Here is a 27,412-nt window from a genome sequence, read left to right on the forward strand (position 1 = left end):
ACTGTTTAAGAAGAGAGTAAAGGACAAGCCAGGAAACTAGAGACCAGTCAGCCAGACCTCAGAGGTGGCAAGTTGTTGGAGGAAATCCTGAGGAACAGGATGTACATGTATTTGGAAAGGCAAGGACTGATTAGGGATAGTCAACATGGCTTTGTGTGTGGGAATTCATGTCTCACAAACTTGATTGAGTTTTTTGAAGAAGTAACAAAGAGGAGTGATTAGGGCAGAGCGGTAGATGTGATCTATATGGTCCTCAATAAAGCGTTCGACAAGGTTCCCCATGGGACACTGGTTAGCAACGTTAGATTTCATGGAATACAGGGAGAGCTAGCAATTTGGATTCAGAACTGGCTCAAAGGTAGAAGACAGAGGGTGGTGGTGGAGGGTTGTTTTTCAGACTGGAGGCCTGTGACCAGTGGAGCGCCACAAGGATCGGTGCTGGGTTCACTATTTTTCATCATTTATATAAATGATTTGGATGTGAGCATAAGAGGTATAATTAGCAAGTTTGCAGATGACACCAAAATTGGAGGTGTAGTGGACAGCAAAGAGGGTTACCTCAGATTACAAGACCAGATGGGCCAATGGGCTGAGAAGTGGCAGATGCAGTTTAATTCAGATAAATGCGAGGTGCTGCATTTTGGGAAAGCAAATCTTAGCAGGACTTATATACTTAATGGTAAGGTCCGAGGGAATGTTTCTGAACAATGAGACCTTGGAGTGCAGATTTATAGCTCCTTGAAAGTGGAGTCGCAGGTAGATAGGATAGTGAAGAAGGTGTTTGGTATTCTTTCTTTTATGGGTCAGAGTATTGAGTAGAGGAGTCGGGACATCATATTGCGGCTGTACAGGACATTGGTTAGGCCACTGTTGGAATATTGCGTACAATTCTGGTCTCCTTCCTATTAGAAAGATGTTGTGAAATTTGAAAGGGTTCAGAAAGATTTACAAGGATGTTGCCAGGGTTAAAGGATTTAAACTATAGGGTGAGGCTGAACAGGCTGGGGCTGTTTTGCCTGGAGCGTCGGCGGTTGTGGGGTGACCTTATAGAGTTTTACAAAATTATGAGGGGCATGGATCAGATAAATAGGCAAAGTCTTTTCCCTGGGGTCAGGGAGTCTAGAACTAGAGGGCATAGGTTTAGGGTGAGAGGGGAAAGATAGAAAAGAGACCTAAGAGGCAACTTTTTTCACACAGAGGGTGGTACGTGTATGGAATGAGCTGCCAGAGGAAGTAGTGGAGGTTGGTACAACTGCAACATTTAAAAGGCATTTGGATGGGTATATGAATAGGAAGGGTTTGGATGATATGGGCCGGGCGCTGGCAGGGGGGACTAGATTGGGTTGGGATATCTGGTCGGCATGGACGGGTTGGACCGAAGGGTCTGTTTCCGTGCTGTACATCCCTATGACTCTATGACTACATAGTTTGTAAATTCAGCGCGTTGATTTCAAAATGTAGACTTACTCTTTACGCTTAGTAATATGTGACTTGACATATGAGATACTGACTGGTGACTGGGAAGAAGAAGAAAGTTTGATTGAATCACTGTTATCTGCTTAATGGACTGTACTTAGCCATTACTGACCTGGTCTGCTCTGGACCATCCATCCACTCTCCTATGCTCTGCTTTCAACTGGCCCTCACACGTTTTCAGGCTCAGTTTCCTTTAGTCTTGAGCAGTAGCATACCAGAACTTAAAGAGAGTCAGGAGGCAGAGGCGAGTGTGGAGGCCATCACAGGGTGCTGGGTGAAATAACTCCACAGAGGCCATTATCCCATCACCAAGTCACCCTTTTTTTACACACAGAGAGTCTTTGACACTGATTCAGCTCCCCTAGAGCCAGGTCTCAGAGTGAATAGGATGTCCGACACACCTGATCTTATCTGTCAGCCAGGCCTCCCTGATTGGACCAGATTAATAGTCCCAATCAGGGAACTCATATTCTATGAGGTCCACCTGACTGACCTCATTACAATCACTGCACTGAGAAAGCTGAAAGGTCACAAAGTGAATAAATCACCTGGACTGGATGGACCAAACCTCAGAGTTCTGAAGGAGATAGCTGAGGAGATTGTGGAGTCATTGGGATGATCTTTCATGAAGCACTTGAGTCAGGGAGGGTCCCAGAGGACTAAGAAACAGCTAACGTAACACCTTGATTTAAGAAAGGAGCAAAGCAAAAGATGGGAAAATTATAGCCCGGTTAACCTGACCTCAGCCCTCAGTAAGATCTTACAGGAGAAAGTGAGGACTGCAGATGCTGGAGATCTGAGTTGAAAAATGTGGTGCTGGAAAGGCACAGCAGGTCAGGCAGCAACCGAGAAGCAGGAGAGTTGATAAGTACTTCTTCAGGAAAATCTTACAGGCCATTATAAAGGATGAGGTCGTGGAGTACTTGGAAGTGCATGGTAAAATAGGGCTGAGTCAGCATGGCTTCGAGCATGACAAATCTGATGGAATTCTTTGAGGGTGTAACAAGCAAGTTAGACAAAAGGGAACCAGTCGGTGTATTCTTTTTGGATTTCCAGAAGGCCTTTGTCAAGGAAGCTGCTAAATAAGAAAACGACCCATGGTGCTAGGGGCAAGGTACTGGCATGAATAGAGGACTGGATGACTGACATAGGGCAGAGAGTGGAGATAAAGGGGTGTTTTCCAGGATGACTTGTAGAGATCCAAAATGGTCAGTGTTGGGACCAAAACTGTTCATGTTATATATTAACAATCTGGGAAAAGGAACTGAGGCCACTGTTGCTAAGTTTGAAGATAACACAAAGATTGGTGGAGGGACAAGAAGTGTTGAAAAAGTAGGGATGCTACAGAAGGATTTTGACAGACAAGGTCACTGGACAAAGAAGTAGAACATGGAATACAATTTGGGAAAGTGTGAGGTTATGCATTTCGGTGATAAGAATTGAATTGTAAACTTTTCTAAATGGTTAAAATCAACGAGGAGAAAGTGAGGACTGCAGATGCTCAGATCAGAGTTGAGAGTGTTGTGCTGGAAAAGCACAGCAGGTCAGGTAGCATCTGAGGAGCTGAAGAATTAATGTTTCAGGCATAAGCCCTTCATCAGGAATATTTTCTAAATGGTGAAAGACTTCGTAAATCTGAAACACAAAGGAACTTAGGAGTCCCAATTCAGGATTTTCTTAAGGTTAACATGCAAGTTCAGTTGGTAGTTAGGAAGGCAAATATAATGTGAGCATTCATTTCAAGAAGGCTAGGAAACAAGTGCAGGGATATACTGCTGAGACTGTATAAGGCTCTGGTCAGACCACATTTGAACTATTATGTGCAGATTAGACCCCATATCTAAGGAAAGACATGCTGGCCTTAGATGGGATCTAGAGGAGGTTTACAAGAATGATTTTGGGGATGAAGGACTGGTCATATGAGGAGCAGTTGAGGTCTCTGAGTCTGTACTTGATGTATTTAGAAAAATAAGGCAGGAATCTCACTGAAAAGTAAAGTACAGAGAAGACTTGGCAGAGTGGACGTGGAGAGGGTGTTACCACTAGTAGGACAGACTAGGACCTGAGAGCACAGGCTCAGAGTGAAGGGATAACCCTTTAGAACTGTGATGAGGTGGAATTTCAATCATTGCACATGACAAAGGAGTAGCACTCCAAAAGCTTGTGTGATTTCAAATAAACCTGTTGGACTATAACCTGGTATCGTGTGACTTCAGACTGAGTGTATTTATGACAGAGAAAGATAAGTTCTTAATTCGTAAGGGGATCAAAGGTTACAGGGAGAAGGCATGAGAATGGTGTTGAGAAACATAACAACCATGATCAAGGACGGAGCAGACTCAGTGGGCTGAATGGCCTAATTCTGCTCCTACGTTATACGACATTATGATATTATGTATGCAGTTCAAGAATTTTGTGTCCTCTATTCCTTTTGTATTATTTTTATTTCAGTAGATATTAGGGTATTTGAAGTTCTCAGTTATTACCCTGTAGTTTTTACCCTCAGAAATCTGCTGACATATTTGCCTTCTATCTCACTCCCACGTTTGGGAATCTGAATTACACTGCCAGCAGTGGAGCTGCCTCTTTCTTTATTTCTGAGCTCAAACTAGAAAGGCTCATTTGATGATTCATTTAATATATCATCCTGTCTAACAGCTATAATCAATTTCTTAACTGTGAATGCTCCCATGACCCACATTCTTTTATCTCCTACTCAAACTTTTTTTAAAAATCAACCTGTTCAGACATATTACGACACACCTCTGCATAGGTGGGAATTGAACTCCGACCTTCTGGCCCAGAGGTAATGATTTCATCCTGCCTAACAATGCTATATCAGGGATATTGAGAAACTAATCGAGTTTAGAAATCATTAACTCATAAAATGGCCTGTGATAAGAAGGCAGTGAAACAATTAATAATAGTCTATCCACACATTTTCAATATGGTTACAGAGAGTTATAGATTTGTTACTATAGTATTTAAAAAGTAGGTGAAGAGAACAGCAAATGCTCCCATGGCATGTTCAAGTATTTCCTTGTACATCAGCTCACATTGAATGTGAAATGTGGCAATTAAAGATGGCTCATTTTCTTGGGGATAAGCTAAATGCCTGAACCATCATTGTTATCATTGATATGGTTTCTCTGGGGCCTCAGCTATGCTGTTCTGTTTTAATTTAGTTTTTAAAATTGGTCAATAGGTTCTGGCTCTCAAATTCACCCACATATTCTCAGTCTCAGTATGTCTGATGCTCATGGTGCCTTCGCTATCCTGCTGTGCTATCCTACAGTTGATGCTAATATGCATTATAATTAAGTACAAGACAAGGAATACAATAATGGACCTCAAAAATGCAACCGTCAAATTGTATTTAAAGGAAAGCTGTGAACATTAAGACCTTTTATATGACAATTTTCATGTTCTGGAATTTAACTTGCTCAATTGAGCTGTTGGGGAATTTCTAATGTCCATGTCACAATTTCAGTGCTTGAAACATTTAACTATTTACAAAGCTCTTTATCATAGTCCACGTTTTGATCAATTCCTTATAGGAACTCCTGTACAAGACTAACAAGAGTTTCACCTGAAGAGTTATTATTCTGTTCCAGCTTCCCAAAGATCAGCATGTAGACGATTTTAGAATGAGAACAGCCAGGTCACTGATTAGGAATGCTGCAGAGATGTCAGAGGGGAATGAACCCAACTGAATAGTAACTCAAGAGTGTGCATGTAATTTTAAGGAATTTAGCTGAGATTTAATGGCTTTTTCTATAAACAGTACTTGAATGAGTGTATTTTAATCAAGAGAACATTTCATAGGATTAGAGAAACTTATAGCAGAGAAGGAGGCCATTTGTTCCATGATGCCTGTGCTGGCTCTTTAAAAGAACAATGTCCCAAGTCCCAGACTCTTGGAAGCATTAAAGCACCAAACATCTTTCCAAGGTTGTCAAATGGAGCATTCATACAAATTTTTGCAAGTCTGTGCTAAATTAGTTAATGCATAGCATTCCTCTTATCCTCACTTAGCATTGTCCTAAAATTGACAACCTCTTTACGACTAACCAAAGAAGCCGAGAGCCAGCTTCTCTCAGATCAACGTTAGTACAGTTGAGCAACCTTATCTAACCGTTTTTCCGATTTTGACCATTGCCCTGTGGCTCAGATTTTCTTGTTCCCATTTCTTGTCTTGGATTTGTACCTGCTAGATTGGGAATGGTTCCCTCCTCAGGAACACTGTAGACCATTGCTGGCGATCCGACTTCCTCTTCCTCATCAACATTATACTGGTAATCATATCTCGGGTAGGATGTGGAATGCTGCCGTGAAGAACGGATGTAAGCCGCGTGTCCAGGTAGGGCCTGCTGTCCTCGCTGCCTAAGCTCTGTTGCTAAGGCATGTTCATCTTCAACACCTGAAACAGAAGGATAGTATACAGTGCAAATTATATTCAGTTCGTGCAGAATCTCCAAGATGAAAATTAAAACTGAATCATGTGGCACTTCCCCATTATCCTCTCCTCAGAGTCAGAAGGTTGCGAATTGATGTCATTTCAGCAACTGAACACAAAATCTAGGCTAATGTTTCAGTTGAGGCACTAAAGAAGTATTGCACTGCTGGAGGAGCCAACTTTCAGAGGAGTATGTAAACTAAACTGTTTTCTCAAGCAAATGTGAAAAAAAGGGACTAGCACTACTTGAAGGACAGTCGAGCTCTCCCAAAGTCCTGGTCAATATTTACCTTCAAACAACATAAGTAACATAACAGATTATCTGTTTATTGCCCCATTGCTGTTTGTGGAACCTCACTGCATGCAAATTAAATGCTACATTTCTTGTATTGCTGTAGCCATTTCAATTCAAATATCTACCTTAGTAATGAATTTACAACAAACTTGTAAGAAATAGATCAGGAATTACAGCATTCAACAGGATTGACTGATCTCTTAGTATGGAATAAATCTGACAATTATTACATTTCAAACAGATCAATTTAATTTTGAAATAGCACCATAAAAAGTAAGTGTCAAGCACCCCTATCATTGTTGCCAAAAATTCTTAAGTACTCAATAGTTTTTAAACTTGAGTATAATCAATTTTACAGCACCATTTGATTCTGATACTTTCTACAAATTACATTTGCATTATTACATTAATTATTCAGCCATGCTTAATTAATGTACAAAAATACATTGAAATACAAAAAGCACATGACTTTTTTATTGTTGCATGAGGTGTGGACATTACTGACAAGCTTGTTGCCCATCCCTAATTTCCATGAATTAAACAGCTTGCTGGGTCATGTCTGAAGGCAGTTCAAAGTCACATTGCTGAGGCCAAGCTGGGTGAATAAGGCAGAATTTGTTCCCTAAAGGGAACTAGTGAATTGGAAGCCTTTTTTATTTGTTCAAATGGTATGGGTGCCAGTGGCTAAGCCAGTACTGATTGCCTATCCCAAATTGCCTAGGGGGCAGTTAAGCCTGAACCACAGTGCTGTGGTTCTGGAGTCACATGTAAGTCAAACCAAGTAAAGGTGTGCCATTACCCCCATTTAATTAAATACTCTTCCCATCCTCAACTTCGCCATTTCTAGTAGCAGAAGATTCTGGCTCTGGAGTCACAGGCACAATATGAATACAAAGCTAATGAAGGTGATGCACATAAAACGGAACAAGAACTGACAGAGAAGAATCTGAACATATCTGAGCCTTTTGGGTAGGTGAGTGAATGGTGAAATGCAATGCAGAGTAATGCAAAGTGCTTCACAAATCCAGGAATGACTAAATGGTAAAGATTAAATATGCACAGAAATTGAGGAATCAGCAATATCCTGTATATATTCGGATTTTATATTGCGAAGTTAATAATGACAATGACTAGAGTTATTTTGCAATACAGAACTTGAGTATTGCTGAAAAATGACACTTTATCAAAGCTTTTTGTCTTGACCTCATTAGGGCAATTCATAAGAAATGCTAATGTAAAGTGCAAACAATCTTGTTAAACTGTATGAGAGAAGAGTGCTGATTGGTTGGCAAGTAGACTGTGATCGGTAAAGGCATAGTCATGGAGAATATACCAGTTAGATGATGATTGACTCTAACTGTACAATGCATTACATTGACAAATGAACTTCCAAATATTTTTCACCTACTTTGTTGAGTTGAAACAGGTGCAGTGTGTGCACATTTTCATTCCGTCTGCAAAGAACAGGGCCCGGTGTATTAAAATGTGCCACACTGCGAGCCTGACAAATCTTAACTTGACTGTCACCATAATCCTTTGCACACTCAATATTGTTCAACAAGCGTTGGCCAATTACAGAATCACATCTAAAGTTGGACACTGGATTTTACAAGCACAGGCTGGTTGTATACAATCAATATCTTGTGAACAATAGTTACAAACAACTGAAAGGAGATGTTGTCTGCTATGATCTACCAGTCATTGGGATGTACAGCTTACATATCTAACATCACACCAGCACTAATGTTCACGTACCAGTTAGCTCATTTGTGTGATAGAAAGTCTTTTTAGCTTGACATCAAAACCTGGTTAGCAGTGTTATTCAACCTCTTGAGATACCTCCAAGGTAATCTGAGATAGACTGGGCAATTTTTAGGAACAAAGTGAAAGCTTTACAGCCCGTTCATGACTTTGTGCGATAAACAATGAGAAATGACCTGATCAATGTAGCTAATATCCCACAGGATGGCTCTGATATATCATTGTTCAGCATCTAGCTTGCCCAGTGAACAAGTGGACCAGGCCTTATTTACAAGGTTCAAGGTTTGTGTAAAGATTTGTAGCTCAGATACTGGTTGGCGTGTGTTTGCCAAGTCTTAAGTTGATTTACAGACATTTCATCCCCTTTCTAAGTGATATCTTCAATGCTTTGGAGCCTCCTGTGATGTGCTGTCTTCTGGAATTTATTTGGTTTCATTACGGTTGCTTCTGGTTGCCGGTTCTGGTTGTTTGTTACAAGGTAGCCAACTGCCTGTGAAACTATAGGAATCCTAGCCTATATTTACCAGAGAAGGTAGGCTTGCAGTGTTTAGTAGCAGAGAACGCCCAGCCAATTTATCAACCTGGACCTCAAGAAAAGGCAATGGTACATTTGAGTGCAGCATGGAGTCCATACAAGGAAGTTCTCACACGCAGCTGCAGTAAAATTATAACCTCCATATCAATAGAAATATGCAAAGGGTAGAAGGTCATTACATTAAAGACACATTTCTCATGGAATTAAACAAAGGTATCTGCGAGATCTTGACCTAGCAGGAATCCCATTACAACACCATCCACTTGCAGACATAAGTGGTGTTATTAAAACTGAACATAATTGTGAGTTGTTCAGTTCATAATTTCAGTGAGTGTTGATTCACACAATGGTGGCAGGTCTCAAAGACAAAGCTGTGGTGCTGCAGTTCAAATGTCTATGGATTCCATGAGTGGTGCCTTGGTGAACATGCTGATAATGTCAAATAATCACATGAACACTGCATGGGCTAACAACACGCAAGCCCTGTATGGTCTTCGCAAATGTGAGGATTAGAGTAGTGCTGGAAAAGCACAGCAGGTTAGGCAGCATCCGAGGGTTTTTGCCCGAAGTGTTGACTCTCCTGCTCCTTGGATGCTGCCTGACCTGCTGTGCTTTTCCAGCACTACTCTAATCTTGACTCTAATCTCCAGCATCTGCAGTACACACTTTCGCCACACTAGATAAGTAACAGAGTAAAAGGACATCACTTTTGTGTGTCTTGGCAGAGTGAAAAGAAAGTAGCGGTTCCCCTTAGTCACAGTTTCAATAAGTCAGAATGGTTAGAGGGAATTTGAGGAAAACCTTTTCACCCAGAGGGTGGTGGGGGTTGAGAATGCACTGCATGGGAGGATAGTTGAGTCAGGAATCTTTAAAAAGAACTAGGATGAGCACCTTAAGTGTCAAAACATTCAAGACTATTGGGCCTAGTGTAGGAAAATGAGACTAGTGTAAGTAGTATATTATTGGCAGTATGAGCTCGACAGGCCAAAGGGCCTCTTCCATTCTGTATGATTCTATGAAACCATAGTATTAGACAATACAGCTTGAATTTGTAAGGAGTTAAGCTGAAAGTCATGATTTCAATGGTAAATCTATGGAACACCTTGAGGACATGTTAGAAATAGATAATATTTATTCATTCAAATCTAAGTTGGAAGACAACATTAGAATCCCTACAATGTAGAAACAGGCTCTTCAGCCCAACAAGTCCACACTCACCCTCCGAGACCCATTCCAATAACCATCCAGACCCATTCCCCTACCTTTCATTTGTCCTGATTAATGCACCCAACTACACATCCCTATGGGCAATTTGCAAGGCCAACTGACCTAACCTGTGTCATTCCTGATGAAGAACTTATGCTCAATATCGATTCTCCTGCTCCTTGGCTGCTGCCTGACTGGCTGTGCTTTTCCAGCACCACACTTTGTGACCCATGAAAGTTATTAGTGGAACTTATGAGCACCAATCCTCGTTTTCCTATTAGGGCTAATTTACACTCTGCAACATTTATTTCAAGGGTAAGAGTTTGGGATCCAAAGGAGGAATTTGACATGGAGTAAGTAAGCATTATTGGAAGGAACTTTGGACTTACACTTCCTATAGTTTTCAGTCACTGGAGTTTGCCTTGCCTCCTTTGTAGGTCTATTGCAGCCTAATTGATTGCAATGATGACTTATTGTATTATGTGACAGCCAGGATTGTAAAAAGGAAACTGGAAGGACCTTAGTCTTTACTTGTCTATCAATTTCTATGTTCCAGGCAGGTCCCCTGCATTACCGTCCATTGAAAAATGTTCTTCAGCAAGAGGGTAGCCAACAGCTGCAACATTGAATGCCATTCAGTAGTTGGAAGAAAATAAAATCACTCAGTATGAAAATGGATAGTGTAGGATGAACATAGCAAAGCATTTTTTTTTGAAGAAAGGAAATTGTTTTAACAATTGTGAAATTGGGATGCTTCGTTATAGTTTGGAAGGAACGTGTGAAATTGGGATGTTTCAATATCATTCGGAAGGTATGTGTGAAATTTGAATATTTCCCTACTGTCTGAAAGCTATAAGATTACATTCCCTACAGTGTGGGAACAGGCTCTTCGGCCCAACAAGTCCACACCGACCCTCCGAAGAGCAACCCACCTGACTAGTGCACCTATCACTGCGGGCAATTTACCATGGCCAATTCACCTAACCTACACATCTTTGTGGGAGGAAACTGGAGCACCCAGAGGAAGCCCACGCAGACACGGGGAGAATGTGCAAACTCCACACAGACAGTTGCCCAAGGCAGGAATTGAACACGGGTCCCTGGTGCTGTGAGGCAGCAGTGCTAACCACTAAGCCACTGTGCCGCCCTAATAGAATTCCCACAGTGTGGACCAGCCCAACGAGTCCATAATGACTCTCTGAAGAGCATCCCACCCAGACCACCCTATCCATGCAACCCTGCATATCCCATGACTAGCCCATACTTCCCTGGACACCATGGGCAATTTTGCATGGCCAATCCACCTAGCCTGCATGTGTTCGGACTGTGAGAGGAAACCAGAGCACCCAGAGGAGACCCATACAGACACATGGAGAACATGCTATCTCCACACAGACAGTCACCCAAGGCAGGAATTGAACCTGAGTCCCAGGCACTGTGAGGCAGCAGTGCTAACCACTGAGCCACTATACTACCACTATATGTGAGTGAGGTGCATTTGGACATCATAACGTATCTGTGAAACAATAGTTTTTTGCTGTACAGTAATTTTGGATGACAAACATACAACTTTATATCAGACTTGAGTACTGGCAGAAACATGAATTCCCTTTGTCACATATCCTTTAATACATCAATCCACATGTTATTATAGTAGTAGCCACCCTTGTTAGATAAGCCGTGCCAGTATCAGCTGTAAGTTTTTAATGCACTATTTAAATAGTAAACATCATAACAATCTTTGAATTACCATAATCAATTGACAGAACAGTGTTTCTAATGAACACAAAGAACTATTTTAATAAAAGAATTGTCCTTCCCAGATGTCAGTCCTAATTCTCAGTAGGTTTAGTTTTCAGGTAACTACAAGACCCATGTATCAGAATCAACTGTGCTAGTATAAACCTTGCATTGGACAAGAAACTAAGGCAAGTAATGCTGATAGTGTGCGACGTGTGCTTAGTTTATCTAGATGCATACTAGTGGGTGTAGCCAGTGCTTACTCTAATATCTAAAGGAAAAGACATGAAACTACAATGTAATTCATTTTGCTGTTTAAAGGCACTATAACGCATAGAAATATCAAGGCATCCCACATTGGTTTCCAGTTCAATTTTGTCTCATTCTTAAAATTCATACCATTATTTTCAAGTGCTTCCAGAACTTGGCACCTGCGGCATCCTCCAGCCCTACAAACGTCTGAAGAATTCATATCAGATTAAAAATGTTAATTCTGTTTCACAGATGCTGTCAGACATGCTGAGTTTCTCATCATTTTCTGTTTTTGTTTCAAACTTCTAAAACATCGGTATTTTCCCAAATCCAGTCTCTTGCATATCCCTGATTTTAATTGCTCCACCATTGGCAGCCATGGCTTCAGTTGTCTGGGACCCAAGCTCTGGAATCCTCTCCCTAAATCTTGTTGCCTCTCTTTCCTCCTGTAAGATGCTCCTTAAAACCAATCTCTTTGAGCAGACTCTTGTTTATCTGTCCTAACATTGTTAAGTGGCTCAGTGTCCATTTTCATTCACTATTGTCTTCAAAAATTGCTTTGGGAAGGTTTACTGTACTGATGACCTTATTATTGTTCAGCACGCCATGAATATACAAATTGGAATTCCTAACCAATTTTGTGTTTTTATAGTCAAGGTACCTTGTTTGTAGTTATGTTCACCACTTATTCTGCAACAGTCATTGTATCCATAGACCCGTTTGCTCACAGAACAATCACAACAATGACAGATACACTGTCTCTACCCCATCCATAACAGCTGATCTTTTTATAAACCATAAATATAAAGAGCATAGGTTTAAGATGAGAGGGAAAAGATTTAAAAAGGACCTGATGGGCAACGTTTTCCAGGCAGGGGATGGTGCATGTATGGAAGAAGCTGCCAGAGAAGGTGGTGGACGCAGGTACAATTATGATGGCGCAGTGGTACAATCGCTAGACTGTTAGTCCAGAGATCCAGGTAATGTTCTGGGGAAGGAAATCTATTATCTGGTCTACATGTGACTGCAGAGCCACAGTAATGTGGTTGACTCTCAACTGCCCTCTGAGCATTAGAAATGGGCAATACATGCTGGTTTAGCCAGAGATGTTCACATCCCATGAATGAATTTTTAAGAAAAAGCATCTGGATGAGTATGTATAGGAAGGGTTTACAGGAATATGAGCCAAATGGGACTAGATCAGTTTAGGATATCTGGTTGGCATGGACAAGTTGGATCAAAAGGTTTATTTCTGTGTTGTATAACTCTATGACTCAAATACTAGTGTCAAAACTTGATACATTGATATGATAGAAATAAAATTATGCTGCATAGCTTTGATTTTTTTCCCCCAAATTTTACTTTATATGAATGGAGATATCTGTACAGAATAATTGATCCAGCAGATAACTAAATTGTTCAGAAGGATCTTTAAGCTTTCCCATTATTTCAAACCTTTCTTTACAAGATAGTTCATGCTGAGTTAACTTCTCAAAAGGAGCAAACTATCATTGGTCTCAGTTTAGGAATGAGGGAATAGGAATCAGCCAGTTAGTCCCTTATACCTGTTCCACCATTCATTTAGATCTTGTTGCCCTAATGTTAATTCCATCAATGCACCTGGGTTCAATAGTCCAAAGATGCAAGTTTGGTGAATTGGCCATGCTAAATTACCCATAATGTTCTGGGATGTGCAGGTTAGCTGTGTTAGCCGTGGGAAATGCAGGGCTACAAAGATAGGTTTGGGGGGATGGGCCTGAGTGGGATGATCTTTGGAGGATTGGTGTGGACTTGTTGGGCTGAATGGCCTGTTTCCAAATTGTGGGGATTCTATTCTATTCTATATAGAATTTTTGTACCTTTGCCTAACACAAATCTGCCAATTTTAACGCTGAGCGTGCTTATTTTGGGAGGAAATTTTAGATTAGATTACATTACATTACAGTGTGGAAACAGGCCCTTCGGACCAACAAGTCCACACCGACCCACCGAAGCGTAACCCACCCATACCCCTACATTTGCCCCTTACCTAACACTACGGGCAATTTAGCATGGCCAATTCACTTGACCTGCACATCTTTGCACTGTGGGAGGAAACCGGAGCACCCGGAGGAAACCCACGCAGACACGGGGAGAACGTGCAAACTCCACACAGTCAGTCACCTGAGGGGGGAATTGAACACGGGTCTCTGGCGCTGTGAGGCAGCAGTGCTAACCACTGTGCCACCGTGCCGCCCACTTTTGAAATGAGAACAGCTTTGATGGATAAATGAAGATAAGGTCAGGGGGTGTTTGGCTGCGGATGGAATCAGGTTTGGCAATATTCCCCCAGATATGTTGCAAACTGCTAAGACTCCAAGACTGAAACTCACAAAGTGATCCACCAGATGATTCCCTAGCCCCTCCACAATGCAGGTGAAAGAGAGAATTTATGCTAGGATTGTCAAATGGTTTTATGACACAATGAAAGGGAGAATTATAATTGTTTGTCAAACCTAATGGGTTAATGACCTGCTTACATTAGGTATGTGTCGCATTTAACAAGACAATAACAATGCAGCAAACCTTTAAAATAAAGCCTCCATTTTGAAAATCAACAATTAAAATTTCTTACGCTTTATAAAAGGTAATACTTTTTTAATAAAATCAGAGGGCAAAGTAAATATATTCAGATATTTTGTACGTTATTCAGGCACATCATATGCTGATGCACTAGAAAAAATTATACATAATAATGACTAGATGTTGATTTGGCGCATTGAAATATATGCAAATAAGATGTGAAATTGTCAGATATACAATTAAGTAGGATTGACTACATTATGAATACATTTCCATGCAACCTTTGCATAGCAATGTACTATAATAATTAACCTTAGAGACGCTGCATTAAGACAGCATACTAATGAGATAAAATTTCATATTACCGCGAAATTTCAAGGCAAGTATTAATTCTGTTGTCTATTAAAATAGCACTTGTATTCTTAGCAAAACAATAGTGGCTTAGCTTATGTCATGTGACATTTAAATTAAAATATAGAGCACACAGAGATTTCAAGGCAATTTTGATAGGTGAGGAAGACTATTATAAACACAAATAATTATTTTGGAGCTATTCCAATCCAGTTTCAAATGAAACACGAGGGAGTACGATATACATAGATTTCAGATTACAAGGACAATGGGACCTAAAAATTGGAATTTAATTACTTTCCATGAGCTTTATCGTAATGCACTCTGTTTAGCCACATTCCTACTTACAACTCAAAACAATACATTTTATAAAAAATGTAATTTGCTGCATTGTTCTCGGTTCTGTGAATTTTGTACATTTTTATTTTGTACATTTTCTAACTTTTCCTATTCATTCCTTTCTTCTTCTGAAGGCACATGTTACTATTTGGGTTCTATTCCCCGAGCAAAAAGGACCATTATCATTCCCATAAAGGTGCATTCATCATGGAGGGTCTGAGACTGTGACAGTCGACAGCTATTTGTCCGAAGGACCTTTGACGAATTGACAGGAGGGCCAGATTTTTACATTTGACTTGGGAATCACAACTCAGGCCATTTTCTGACGTCACACCCCTGAGTTCTGAAGGAACCCACACACAAGAGTGTTAGGGCTCACTGGAGTTGAGACTGCTGCCTTCTGAAACAGAGGCCTGAGGTGCTCTTAGGATATGAGAATGCTTCAGCTGACAGGTTTGAAGGCCTGTGTCTATTCCCAAGTCTATTGATCCAGCTACAAGGCAGCACCCATAAGAGAAAGAAACCTCATAAAGTTTTTACACTCCTTTTTTTTTCAATCTTCATTATTAGTCCAAAAAAGCTGAACGATATAAAGAATAAAAAAAACCAGAAAATTCTAAAGAAACCTTTGTTTCAGACATCCAGCATCTGAAGTATTTTGTTTTCAGAATATATACAGACCTGTCTCTGAGTCACTTGTAAAGAGTAGATATTAGAACATTGCAGCCATTACTAGTAGAAATGATGTCAGTAGTTAAACAGTTGATTTCAAGATTCTCGGTTTTGTGGTTAATTGAAATTCCATTGTCCAATTCCTTCTGACAGTGGCTGGCTGGCATTGCTCAGAGTGAAGGATGTCAGACTGCCAACATACACTTTGCATCAGTCTTCATGGTAGAAGACACCAGCAACATACCAGATATTCAAAAGAGTCAGGGGGCAGAGGGGACTGTAATGGCCATCTCGAAGGAGAAGGTGCTTCGAAAGCTGAAAGATCTGAAGGTAGATAAATTACCCAGACCACAGGAACTACCGCTCCAGAGTTCCAAAGGAGATAGCTGAGAGATTACAAGGCATTGGTGGTGATCTTTCAGGAATCACTGAGTCAGGGAGGGCCCCAAAGGACTGGAAAATGGCTAATATAATAATCCTGTTTCAGCAGTGAGGGAGACAGAAGACATGAAACTATAGACCTGTTACCCTGAACTTGGTCATTAGTTTTTAACAGTCCATTACTAAGGATGAAATTGCGGAGTACTTGGAGGTACATGGTAAAATAGAGCTGAAGCAGCACAGCCTCATCAAAGGAAGGTCATATCTGACAAATCTATTAGAATTCTTTGAGGAGGTAACAAGCAAGTTAGACAAAGGAGAGACAAGATATATTTGGATTTCCAGAAGGCCTTTGACAAGTTGCCGCACAGTAGGCTGCTAAATAAGGTAAGTGCCCATGATGTTAGAGGCAAGGTGTTCACATGGATAAAGGATTGGTTGACTGGCAGAAGTCAGACAGTGGGCTAGAGGGTGGCAGGATGGCAGCCGATGACTAGTGAAGTTCTGCAAGGTTCAGTGTTTGGACCACAACTATTCACGTTATATATTAATAATTCAGATGAAGGAACTGAGGGCATTCTTGCTATGTTTGCAGATGACATAAAGATAGGTGAAGGAACAGGTAGTTTGAGTAAGTGGGGAGGCTACTGAAGGACTTGGATAGATGCGAGGATGGGCAAAGAAGTGGGTGATGGAATATAATGTGGGAAAGTGTGAGGTTATACACTTTGGTAAGAAGAATAGAGATAAGAAGAATATTTTCTAAATGGAGAAGGCTTCGGAAATCTGAAGCACAAAAGAGCTTAGAAGACTTAGTTCAAGATTATCTGAACATTTATAGGTGGGTTCACTTGACAATTAGGAAGGCAAATGCAATGTTAGCATGCATTTCAAGAGGGCTAGAATACAGAGCAGAGTTGTACTGTTAAGGCTGAATAAGGCTCTGGTCAGTGCGCATTAGGAACATTGCGAGTAATTTTAGGCCATGTATCTAAAGAAGGATGTGCCAGTGTTGGAGAGGAACCAGAGGAGGTTTACAAGAATGGTGCCAGGGATGAAGGGTTTGACATGTGATGAGACGTTGTGGACTCTGGGTCTGTATTCAATGGGAGTTTAGAAGGATGACGGGAGATCCGATTGAAACATACAGAATACTAAGAGGCCACAATACAGTAAACATGGAGATGTTTCCACTAGTAGGAGACATGAGAACATAAGGTCACAGCCTCAGAGTGAAGGACAACCCTTTAGAACTGAGATGAGGAGGAAATTCTTCAGCCTAATAGTAGAACTCGTTGCTGCAGAAGGTTAAGGAGGGTAAGTCATTGATTGTGCTTAAAACAGGGAGAGGTTTTTGATTAGCAAGGGACTTAAAGGTAATGGGGAGAATGCAGTTGTGAAACATATCAGCCATGATCGAATAGCAGAGCAGGCTCAATGGGCCAAATGGCCTAATTTTGCTGCCATATTTTAACATCTTATAGTCTACAATGGTAATCTCCAGGAAGAGTTTATATAAATGAAAGAGCATAATTTGGAGTAGTCTCTATTATTTACTTTATGAAGTTGCTTGACCTGCAAGCATTCAACATATTTCACAGCAACATGAAACTCATTAGATCGAATCTTATGGAGTTCTGAGTGACTTGGGCTATGGCAAGGCCTATCTTGTTGTCAGAAGCATCTCTCACCATCTTACAGTTTCTAGGCAGTTCCTCGGGATGCCAATTCTGCAGGAATATTGCTGGTTTAGTGCCTTGTTGACGGCCCAACTCGCCTCATTAATATTCAGCTAAAACACTATTAATTAATGAAATAGGGATGGTAGCAAAATCTTTGTTTACTGACACTATTTGCCAGTGAAAATATGCAACAAGAAGAGCAAGCTAATAGTTCGCTGTTATTAAAGCAAAATCATGAAATAAATACGAAGGTGTGGAAATGATTGCATAGGAGGAAGGAAGTTACAAAAATCCATTGATAACTTTAATTAGCTTTTATGAACGTCAAAATGACTGGCCTGCAATGATTCCTTCTTTTAACTTCCCCACAACAACTTGTTTGAGCCGGGGCAGGAATGCTTTTCTAGGCCTTTGCAAACATCACTCTTCACCCAACTGCAGGAACAAACGTATGTGGTCTGGGAAAGATTATTTCTCAGTATAACAACATAAAATGAAAAGTGATAAATTATCAATCACTAATGCAGTAAATCTCCTTGCCAGCGTGCTAGGTAAGAGTACAATAAAAAAAATACACAAGTTATCATGTAGAGGTCCACGTTTCTTAATTATTTCATGGGTTTTGGACATTGCTAACTAAGCCAGCACTTAATGTCCATCCCTAGTTGGAAGAGGACTGTTAAGAGTCAACCACATTGCTGTGGGTCTACAGACACATGTAGGCCTGGCTGGGTAAGATTTCCTTCCCAAACGGGCAGTTCTTACACAAATTGACAGTGGCCACATGATCATTAACTTTTTATTAAATTTGAGTTTAAACTTTTAACATGGGGGGATTTGAATCGGTTCCCCGATCATTAGACTAGGCCACTGGATTACAAGTCCAATAATACCATAATCTTCCTGCCCTCATTTTTATAAGCAACATGTAACAATAACCGGGTTAATGTAGGTCTGGATCAACATTCTACTCTAGTCCACTGTCACATGAATTCATGCATTTAAAATCCAGTCATTTGTGCACTGACAATCTGTCAAACTTAGCTGGTTCAATAACCATTTAACCCGCACATGACTCTAGTGCTGCCATAGTTAACTTACAATGCCTGAAGAGAACTAAGGATCAGACAGCGTACTGTTGACATTCTAACATCATATGTAAGCTGCAACTAGAAAAACTGTACAGAACTTGGTTAAAAAAAGCTGTTGAAAATTTATTCAGAAATCAAGAATAATATTTCTATCTGTATCAGATAAAATTAAATAGGTTTTCTTCTTTACTGAGACTTTGGATGTTACTTTTGATATAAAATATACAATCTTAAATCATGAATAAGATCGTTGACCTTCTAAGTTCCTCATAATATCATTACATTCCTCCAATGGCATTTTTCATTTTCTTTCTGTTTTAGATCTCTTATCAAGGAAGCAATCCAAAAGAAGTTTGTGCGAAGATTTGTAGCTCGGGTGCTCGTTGTTGTGGTTCTGTTCGTCGAGCTGGAAGTTTTTGTTGCAAACGTTTCGTCCCCTGGCTAGGCGACATCATCAGTGCTTGGGAGCCTCCTGCGAAGCGCTTCTTTGATGTTTCCTGCCGCAACCGGAAGCGGCAGGGACAGGCCACTATAAACACCGGAGGAAACATCAAAGAAGCGCTTCGCAGGAGGCTCCCAAGCACTGATGATGTCGCCTAGCCAGGGGACGAAACGTTTGCAACAAAAACTTCCAGCTCGGCGAACAGAACCACAACAATCCAAAAGGAATTAGCAAAAGTAAAACACAAAGACTGAGGTCAAAATTGACCCTTGAAAGACATTTGCCTCAAACCTGTTGTGGTTTCCACAGAAATGTTTGAAGGATGCATTTCAACAGTCTCTGCAGCAGAAATTAACAAAATATGCAGAACATTACAGTGTGTCATCAAATCTTTTAAATACAACCTCCCCCCATCCCTCCCAAAAAAAAATTTTTTTGGATAATGCTGTGCAATAGTGTAAAATGGATGACAGTCAATTAGCATTTCTTCTGCTTTGTATTTTCATCAAAAATGGATGCATTCATAGATTAGCGATTTATACAGGATCTATATCTTTAAATAATGAAGATGACCCGACAAGCATATACTCTCTTCTTCATGGATCCACTGTACATAATAGGAGTGTGCCAAAGTAACCTACTTCAGAAAGTAGGATCCCTACAAAATGGTTACAGCAAATTTAAGGGCAGCTTTGCCAGACTATTAGTACTCAGTACATAGTACTTACAATACAGAAGCATGCCATTCAGCCCAACAAGCTCATGCCATTGTTTATCTTTCACATGAGTTGCCTATCACCCTCTTTTTTTTTCTAAAGTCATCAAGTATCCTCCAATTTCCCTCTCCCTCATGTGGTTATCTCAATTCTTCATGAATGCATCTGTGTCAGCCATCTCAACAATGCCTTGCGATAGCAAGCTGCACATTCTAACCATTCTCTATTGGAAGAGGTTTCCCTGAATTTGTATTGGATATTTTAGTGACTATCTGACATCTTATATTGATTCTAGTCTCACCACAAAAGGACCGTCGGCACATTTACCGTGTCAAATCCTTCCAAATTTTCAAATCCACTATCAGGTCACCCTCAATGTTGCCATACCTTGAACATACAACGGAAGAAAGGCCAATAGGCCCATCAATGTTCACTCTACCCTACTTGGAGATTCAGCTTCTGTGATAAATGATCCTCCAGTAGTTGGCAGAATAGGGAATTTCAGTGCATGAACATGGGAAGAGTGCAAGTCTGTTACTAATCCTGGGGATGGTCTGATAGCAAGATCGGGGTAGGTTGCCCCATGTGAAAGTGCATTGGAAGTGTCTGTGCTGACGGTGTTCAGGAAATTCAGAGCAGCTCACAGCCACAAAGGATAAGGAGACTTGATTGTTTGCAATGTTTTTCAAATATCATTACTGTACTTGTAAAGGTGTGATCACCTATGAGATCAAGAACTTTGACCTCATAACTTTTGGGGAATTTTCAACTATTCTCACACCTGGTCTCAGATACTACACAGAATAGGATTGACAACTTTGGCTAAATATACTTTTGGAGGTTTGATAAAATCACTTGACGTTTGCTTGCAGCTCCTGTGCTGAGCAGCCTATTTGTTATACTCCCCAAGTCATCCAGTTCACTGAGCAGGTGTGGACATGCTCTGTTGGATATCATTCCTAACTACTCAGAACACGTACTGGATGGTGTAAAAGCAATGCGTAGGGAATGTCAGACCAAGGCCCTGACAACCGCTCGGGCCTGAGTTGAGGAGGAGAAAATGATCAGACCAATGAAGCAAGATGTTTTGAATTCATTCAGCTCCAGCACCTTCACTTCACACTCTAGCAAATACTGAGCTGCCAGTTCATGGTATCTCCACGTTAGTCCATAGCCCTCTTTCAGTAATCCTAAAATACAATAGAATTATACAACTTAAACTTTAACTTCTTGTGAGTCCAATATTGTATTGTACAAAACATATAATACAATTTTAAAAGTATTAGTAGATGGTTTAGAACCTGCTTATTTCCCTGTCAGACTGTGAAGTTATATTTGACAAGAAGAGGATAAATTGCCAAACTATCAGATCTAATCAATTTATACAGAGTCATAGAGATGAACAGCACAGCAGCAGATCCTTCTGTCCAGCTCATCCATGCCGACCAGATAAATTAAGCTAGTCCCATTTGCCAGCATTTGGCGCATATCCCTCTAAATCCTTGCTAATTATATAATCATTCTGATGCCTTTTAAATGTTGTAATTGTACCAGCCTCCACCACTTCCTCTGACAGCTCATTCCATACATGCACCACCCTTTGTGTGAAACAGTTGCCCGTTTGGTCCCTTTTAAATCTTTTCCCTCCCACCTTAAACCTACGCCCTCTAGTTTTGGACTCCCTTATCCTGGGGAAAAGATCTTGGCTACTTAGCCTATCTATGCTCCTCATGATTTTATAAACTTTTATAAGGTCACCCCTCAGCCTCTGCTCCAGAGAAAATAGCCCCAGCTTCTTCAGCCTCTCCCTCATAGCTCAAACTGTCCAAACCTGGCAACATCCTCGTAAATCTTTTCTGAACCATTTCAAGTTACACAACATCTTTCCTCCAGCAGGGAGACCAGAATTGAATGCAAAAACCTCATTGTCTTCAAGGACAGGATGAGGAGAATTTGTGAACCTTATAAAGTGGGAAGTAATGCAAGATAGAAGTCATTGAAAACTTCATTGTGGCAGGTGATAGTACAAATATTTGTGTATATCATCCTGGCTTAATTGTAGCAATGCCCAGGAAAATGGTTGGTAAATGGGTGTTTTTCAAATGACATTATAGTGAACAGTGCTATTCCCCAAGGGGAAATACTACACCTTTTTTTTTAATAACGAAAAATGTTGTATTGGCCAATGATACCAAACTTGGAGATGTGACAAATTGTTAAGGTGATATTAATCAACCGCAATAGGACACGTTACTAGCAGGTATGTGTTATGAAGTTGAAGGCATGCAATGTTCCTTTAAGACATAGTGAATGCTGTTCTGAAAAGAGAGATTACAAGCATCTGTGTATATGACTAGCTGTCTGTCCCAGAGTGTACTGGAAAATTGAAAATTTCTAACATTTGGCTATGAAATGGATACCTAAGTTGTGGTTTCTGTTTTGACAACAATTCGAATTTAACCAATCAGTTTAAATTATGCCCCAGGATACTAAAACCCAATCGAGTTTGAATTTATTGTTTTGCCAACATCAAACCAATGAGAAAATCCAATGTTGGGGGTATAAAATGCAGACATTTTGAAAACTGGTCAGAGAGCAACTGCAGTCGAGACAGAAACACATGGAGAACTAACATTTTGTTCTCCAAGAAATTAAGAAACACTCTCTACACTCTCATATGAAACATACCCGCAGTAAAAAGAAAGAAGACAACCAAGGGAGATCCTCAGCTGGAAGAAGGAGGACACGGAAGACAACAGTGGCTGTGTGGTTTTGAAATTAAGTTAAGTAATTTTAACAAGTGTCTTATTGCAACAGCATATTGTTATAGAGTTGGAGGCAGATAATAAGCAATTAAGAGAAAGGGAGACTTAAGAGTTGTGAATAGTTGTTTAATGTTCACTTTTAGAGTTAAAAAATAAATTGATGCCATTTTCTTTAAATAGTGAAATTTGGGAGTTCTCTGTCACTCATACTTTAACAGATTATGAGGCAACGTGAGCTTTTCTGGGTTTTTGGTTTAATTAACACAGGGGTTCACCGCTGTGTCGTAACATATGTGAGCAGGACAGACAGACAAGTAACAGTGGAATTTAATATCCAAAGTGTGAGGTGATGCAGTTTGACAGAAGTGGGAGAAGAAGCAAAGCATATGAAATGGCACCGTATCCAAACATACACATTATGATCAGGAGTGGGTCATTTGACCCTTTAAGACTACTCTCCATTTCAGTATGATGATGGCTGATCCTGTATCTCAATGCCATATTCCCACTTTCTCCCTTTACTCTCTGAATACTTTACCATGTAAAATATATATCTATCTCTTTCTTGAATATATTCAGTGACTGAGCTGCCACAGCCTTTTGTGGTAGAGAATTCCATAGGTTCCTTACCTTTGAGTGAAGACATTTTTTCTCATCGCACTCCTAAATGGTCTATCCTGTATCCTGAGACTGTAACCCCTAGTTCTAGACTCCCTAACTAGGGGATTGCATCCTCCTTGTATCTAATCTGTTTAGCCCTGTTAGAATTTTATATATTTCAATCAGATTCCTTCTCATTCTTCTAACCTCGAGTGTATCTAGGCTCAGTCGAAGCAATCTCTACTCACATGACAGCACTGCCATTCCTGATACCATCCTGAAACTTCGTTCCAGTCCCTCTTTGCTAAGTACATCCTTTCTTAAGTATGGCTACCAAAACTGCAAGATCCCAGTATGGATTCACCACGGCCCTGTACAACTGCAGTAAGACATCCTTACTTTTGAACCTCAAATCCACTTGCAACCCAGACCAACATATCATTTACCTTCTTAGTTGCTTGATGCACCTGCCTGTTTACTTCCATCAATTGGTGCACAAGAACATTCAGATCCCTTTGTATATCAACACTTTTCAGTATAACCACTTAGATAATACTCCACCCTTTTGTTTTTCGTAATAAAGTATATAATTTCACATTAAGCCACACTGTACTGCACACGTTTGCCCACATGCTCAACTTGTCTAAGTCACCTTGAAGTCCCTTTGCATCCTCCTCACAACTCATAATCCTGCCCAGTTTGTATCATCAGCAAACTTGGAAATGTCACTTTTGGTTTCCTCATTCAGGTCACTTATATGTATCATGAACAGTTGGGGCCCAAGAACTGATTCTTGTAGTACTCTAATAATCATTGCCTATCACTCAGAAAAGACCCATTTATTCCCACTTTCTGTTTCCTATTGAGCAAGCAATTCTCAATGCATTTCATGATTTGGAGGTGCCGGTGTTGGACTGGGGTGGACAAAGTTAAAAATCACACAACCTGTAGCACTACCTAATGAAGAAGCATCGCTTCGAAAGCTAGTGTTTCCAAATAAACCTGTTGGACTATAACCAGGTGTTACTTGATTTTTAACTCAGTGCATATGAGTACGTTACTCCCCTTTCCACATGTTTTAACTCTGTCCACAAACCTCTTATGAGGGACCTTCTGAAAATCCAAATACACCACATCTACCAGTTCTTCCTTATCTATTCTATTGTTAACATCTTCAAAAAACTCCTTAAAAGATGCATGGACAGAGGAGCCTGAGAGTTCATGTCCTTACATCTTTGAAAATGGCAGGACTTATTGAGAGAGTAGCTAGCAATGCATATGGCCAAGAACCTTTGCTCACAGCAAGAAGAACTTGCTGCCTGTGAGGGTGATAGAAGCAGAAACAATTAATGATTTCAAAAGTAAATTGGAGGGGCACTTAAGGAAAGTAAACCTATAAGGCTACGCTATAAAGCTGTGGAATGGGATTAACTGGATTGCTCTACAGGGACCTGGGAGACCTCATTCTGAGCCATAAAGAGATTGTTTTTTTTTATTCTGGAAAGCCTCCACTCCAAAAATACAAGGCAACTGTGGCACAGAAACACTTCAAAACGAAGGATCCATAAATCATCAGGTATGACTCTCTATTTTCGTTCTGAAAACTTCTCAATGCTATTTTCAGAACTCAACCTCAGACTTTGGCACTTCACACTCAAAGTATATCATATCAAAAACAGCCATTTACACATGCACCAACGATATCACATAGTTCAAAGCATCTCAATTAAGAAATGTGAATGGAAACTAGACCCAAAGCAGCTTCAGCAAGTATATTCTGAAACTATGAGGTTCTTTTTAAGAGCAGCACTAAAAGGGTTATTATCAACACAAGTTTCTTTTATAGTCTTAACTTCAATATCATGCTGTTTCTTACATTGTCACACAGACTTACTGTCAGGAGTACTATGATTTGACGTAATGGCTATTTGCATTCAGTTTTCAGTAAGAGATTTGATACTCCACAGGTAAATTTATACTCTTGGGTTCACAAAGTGCACAGCTATAACCTTTAAAAATGTAAAATTGCCGTTATTGGACTTTCATGCAATGTTTAGTGTATGCAAGGTTAAAAGTTTGATTATTCATGTTTTCAGATGTGACTATTCACAATTACCCTGTGCCCAGTGTTGTATTTGACTTGAAACATTAGCTCTGTTTCTCTTTCCACAGATGCTACCAGACCTAGTCAGTATTTCCAGTTCTTTGTTTTCATTTCAGATTTCCTGCATCTGCAGTAGTTTGCTTATATTTTCCTAAGACATTTTCCATCACTTGCTGCCATCCAGAAAGCTCATTTGTGTAGAAATTGAAGGTAATGGTGACCTTAGTAGACAATTATAATGCAATCCTCGCCCTAGTGTGAAGCTGTCGAAGGAGTTGCATGGTTCAGTAATCATCTCCACGGAGAACTGAAAACATCTCACATATTGCCCCTGGCTGAAATGGAAGTAGCGGAAATGTCACATGAAATCCTTTGATTCCAAAGCCTTGTGTTGACAACGATTCTCACTAGTATCTTTACATACAAATAAGGAAGCACACCTCGACTGGTACAACACATCCATCCTAGGGCAAGCCAAACAGAGACACACACAAGAATTTCACGAAGTATGGCATTCTAACCAGAACTCTATGAGCAAACACATTGACTTGGATTCCCTTTACCATCCCCTGAGAAAAAGAACAGGGAATGACAATACCAACCCAAGGAAACCTAAATACATAAATAGAAAGCGGGCCATGCCACCAGTGCTTCATCCGGAGGCTCACTGATGATGTTACCCAGTATGGTGACAAAACGTTTAAAAACGTACCTTTCAGCTCAGCGAGCAAACCTACATTCAGAACCTCAAAACTCGCTAACCATTCTCCTTGCATGCTAACATCCCCCCAAGTGAAACAGCAACTCAAGCTCCCATACGTTAGTAGTGTTTATGTTGACAGGGCAGAAAACATCTCAGCAGCACCCTATCTGGCTGCAGCAACACCTCATTCAAAATCCAACAAGTCCTCAAATGTCTAAGAACACACCACCGCACTTCTACAAACTTTAAAAGAGGAAAGATCAAATGACTGCATCTGAATACAGGGTAGACCATTTAGGACGGAGATGAGGAGAAACTTCTTCACCCAGAGAGTGGTGGCTATGTGGAATGCTCTGCCCCAGATGGCAGTGGAGGCCCAGTCTCTGGATTCATTTAAGAAAGAGTTGGATAGAGCTCTCAAAGATAGTGGAATCAAGGGTTATGGAGATAAGGCAGGAAGAGGATACTGATTAGGAATGATCAGCCATGATCATATTGAATGGCGGTGCAGGCTCAAGGGGCTGAATGGCCTACTCCTGCACCTATTGTCTATTGTCTATTGAAAGTTGCTGTTTTAAGTTAAAAAAAAAATGGTATCTCTTGTGCAGCTAAATGTAAGTTCAGCTGGGAATGGTTAAATCCAAGTGGACTTGCATAGTCCAAACTGGCAGGACACATATCAAATCAGCACAAAAGGCTGTCTGATATTGTGATCCCTCTACAAGTTACCAGCACACAAAACACACATGCTCATGTCCTTATGAGAATGTGCTCCAATAGACAGGGCTGGACGCTGTTAGTCAGCCACTTGCTCCAATTTCCATGGCATCAACTTTAGCCAAGGTTATCCTACCAATGGAGAAATCTAATGTTAGAATATTTCCTGGGCCTGGAGTGGGAAGCAGGGATTTGATGGTTTGTGATTTTGTGCTTAACAACAGACATTGCATTTAGTCAGAAACATGATCTGATGTTATAACTTGGCAACCAACCTAGGAATATCCACACGTAACCAAGATTATCCTGTTTCCTTGTATGTTCAAGAGAACTGTTCCATGTCCTAATTATTTGTAAAGTTGTGGTTCATAATCATTGACTGGCCTGTTAAGGTGGCGCAAAGTTCTACAGCTGATGTAAATTTCGAAGTTAAATCTTTGCCTGTGGTGAAATTTCAAAGCAAGCATGAAATGTAAAATGACATTTTACATATCATTTAAGTCTGCTGAACAAAATCAGGTATTATCCAAAAGAAATTTTCCCTAACCTTTGGAAAAAAAGTACAA

General features: G+C 40.3%; 1 protein-coding gene across 3 annotated transcripts in view; it reads right to left on the reverse strand.

Annotated features, from left to right (window-relative positions):
* dnajb6b (DnaJ heat shock protein family (Hsp40) member B6b) overlaps window positions 1-27,412 on the reverse strand; it is a 151,995-nt gene that overhangs the window by 11,427 nt on the left and 113,156 nt on the right. For all 3 annotated transcript variants that reach the window (XM_043690700.2, XM_043690701.2, XM_087987557.1), the window contains one exon: window positions 5,684-5,896. In XM_043690700.2, the coding sequence (XP_043546635.1) occupies window positions 5,684-5,896 (213 nt within the window). The remainder of the gene's footprint in view (window positions 1-5,683; window positions 5,897-27,412) is intronic.

This window comes from Chiloscyllium plagiosum, unplaced genomic scaffold, assembly GCF_037043375.1.
Source record: "Chiloscyllium plagiosum isolate Xiang-an unplaced genomic scaffold, Cpla_swu_hap1 HiC_scaffold_5, whole genome shotgun sequence".
NCBI classification, from domain to species: Eukaryota; Metazoa; Chordata; class Chondrichthyes; order Orectolobiformes; family Hemiscylliidae; genus Chiloscyllium; species Chiloscyllium plagiosum.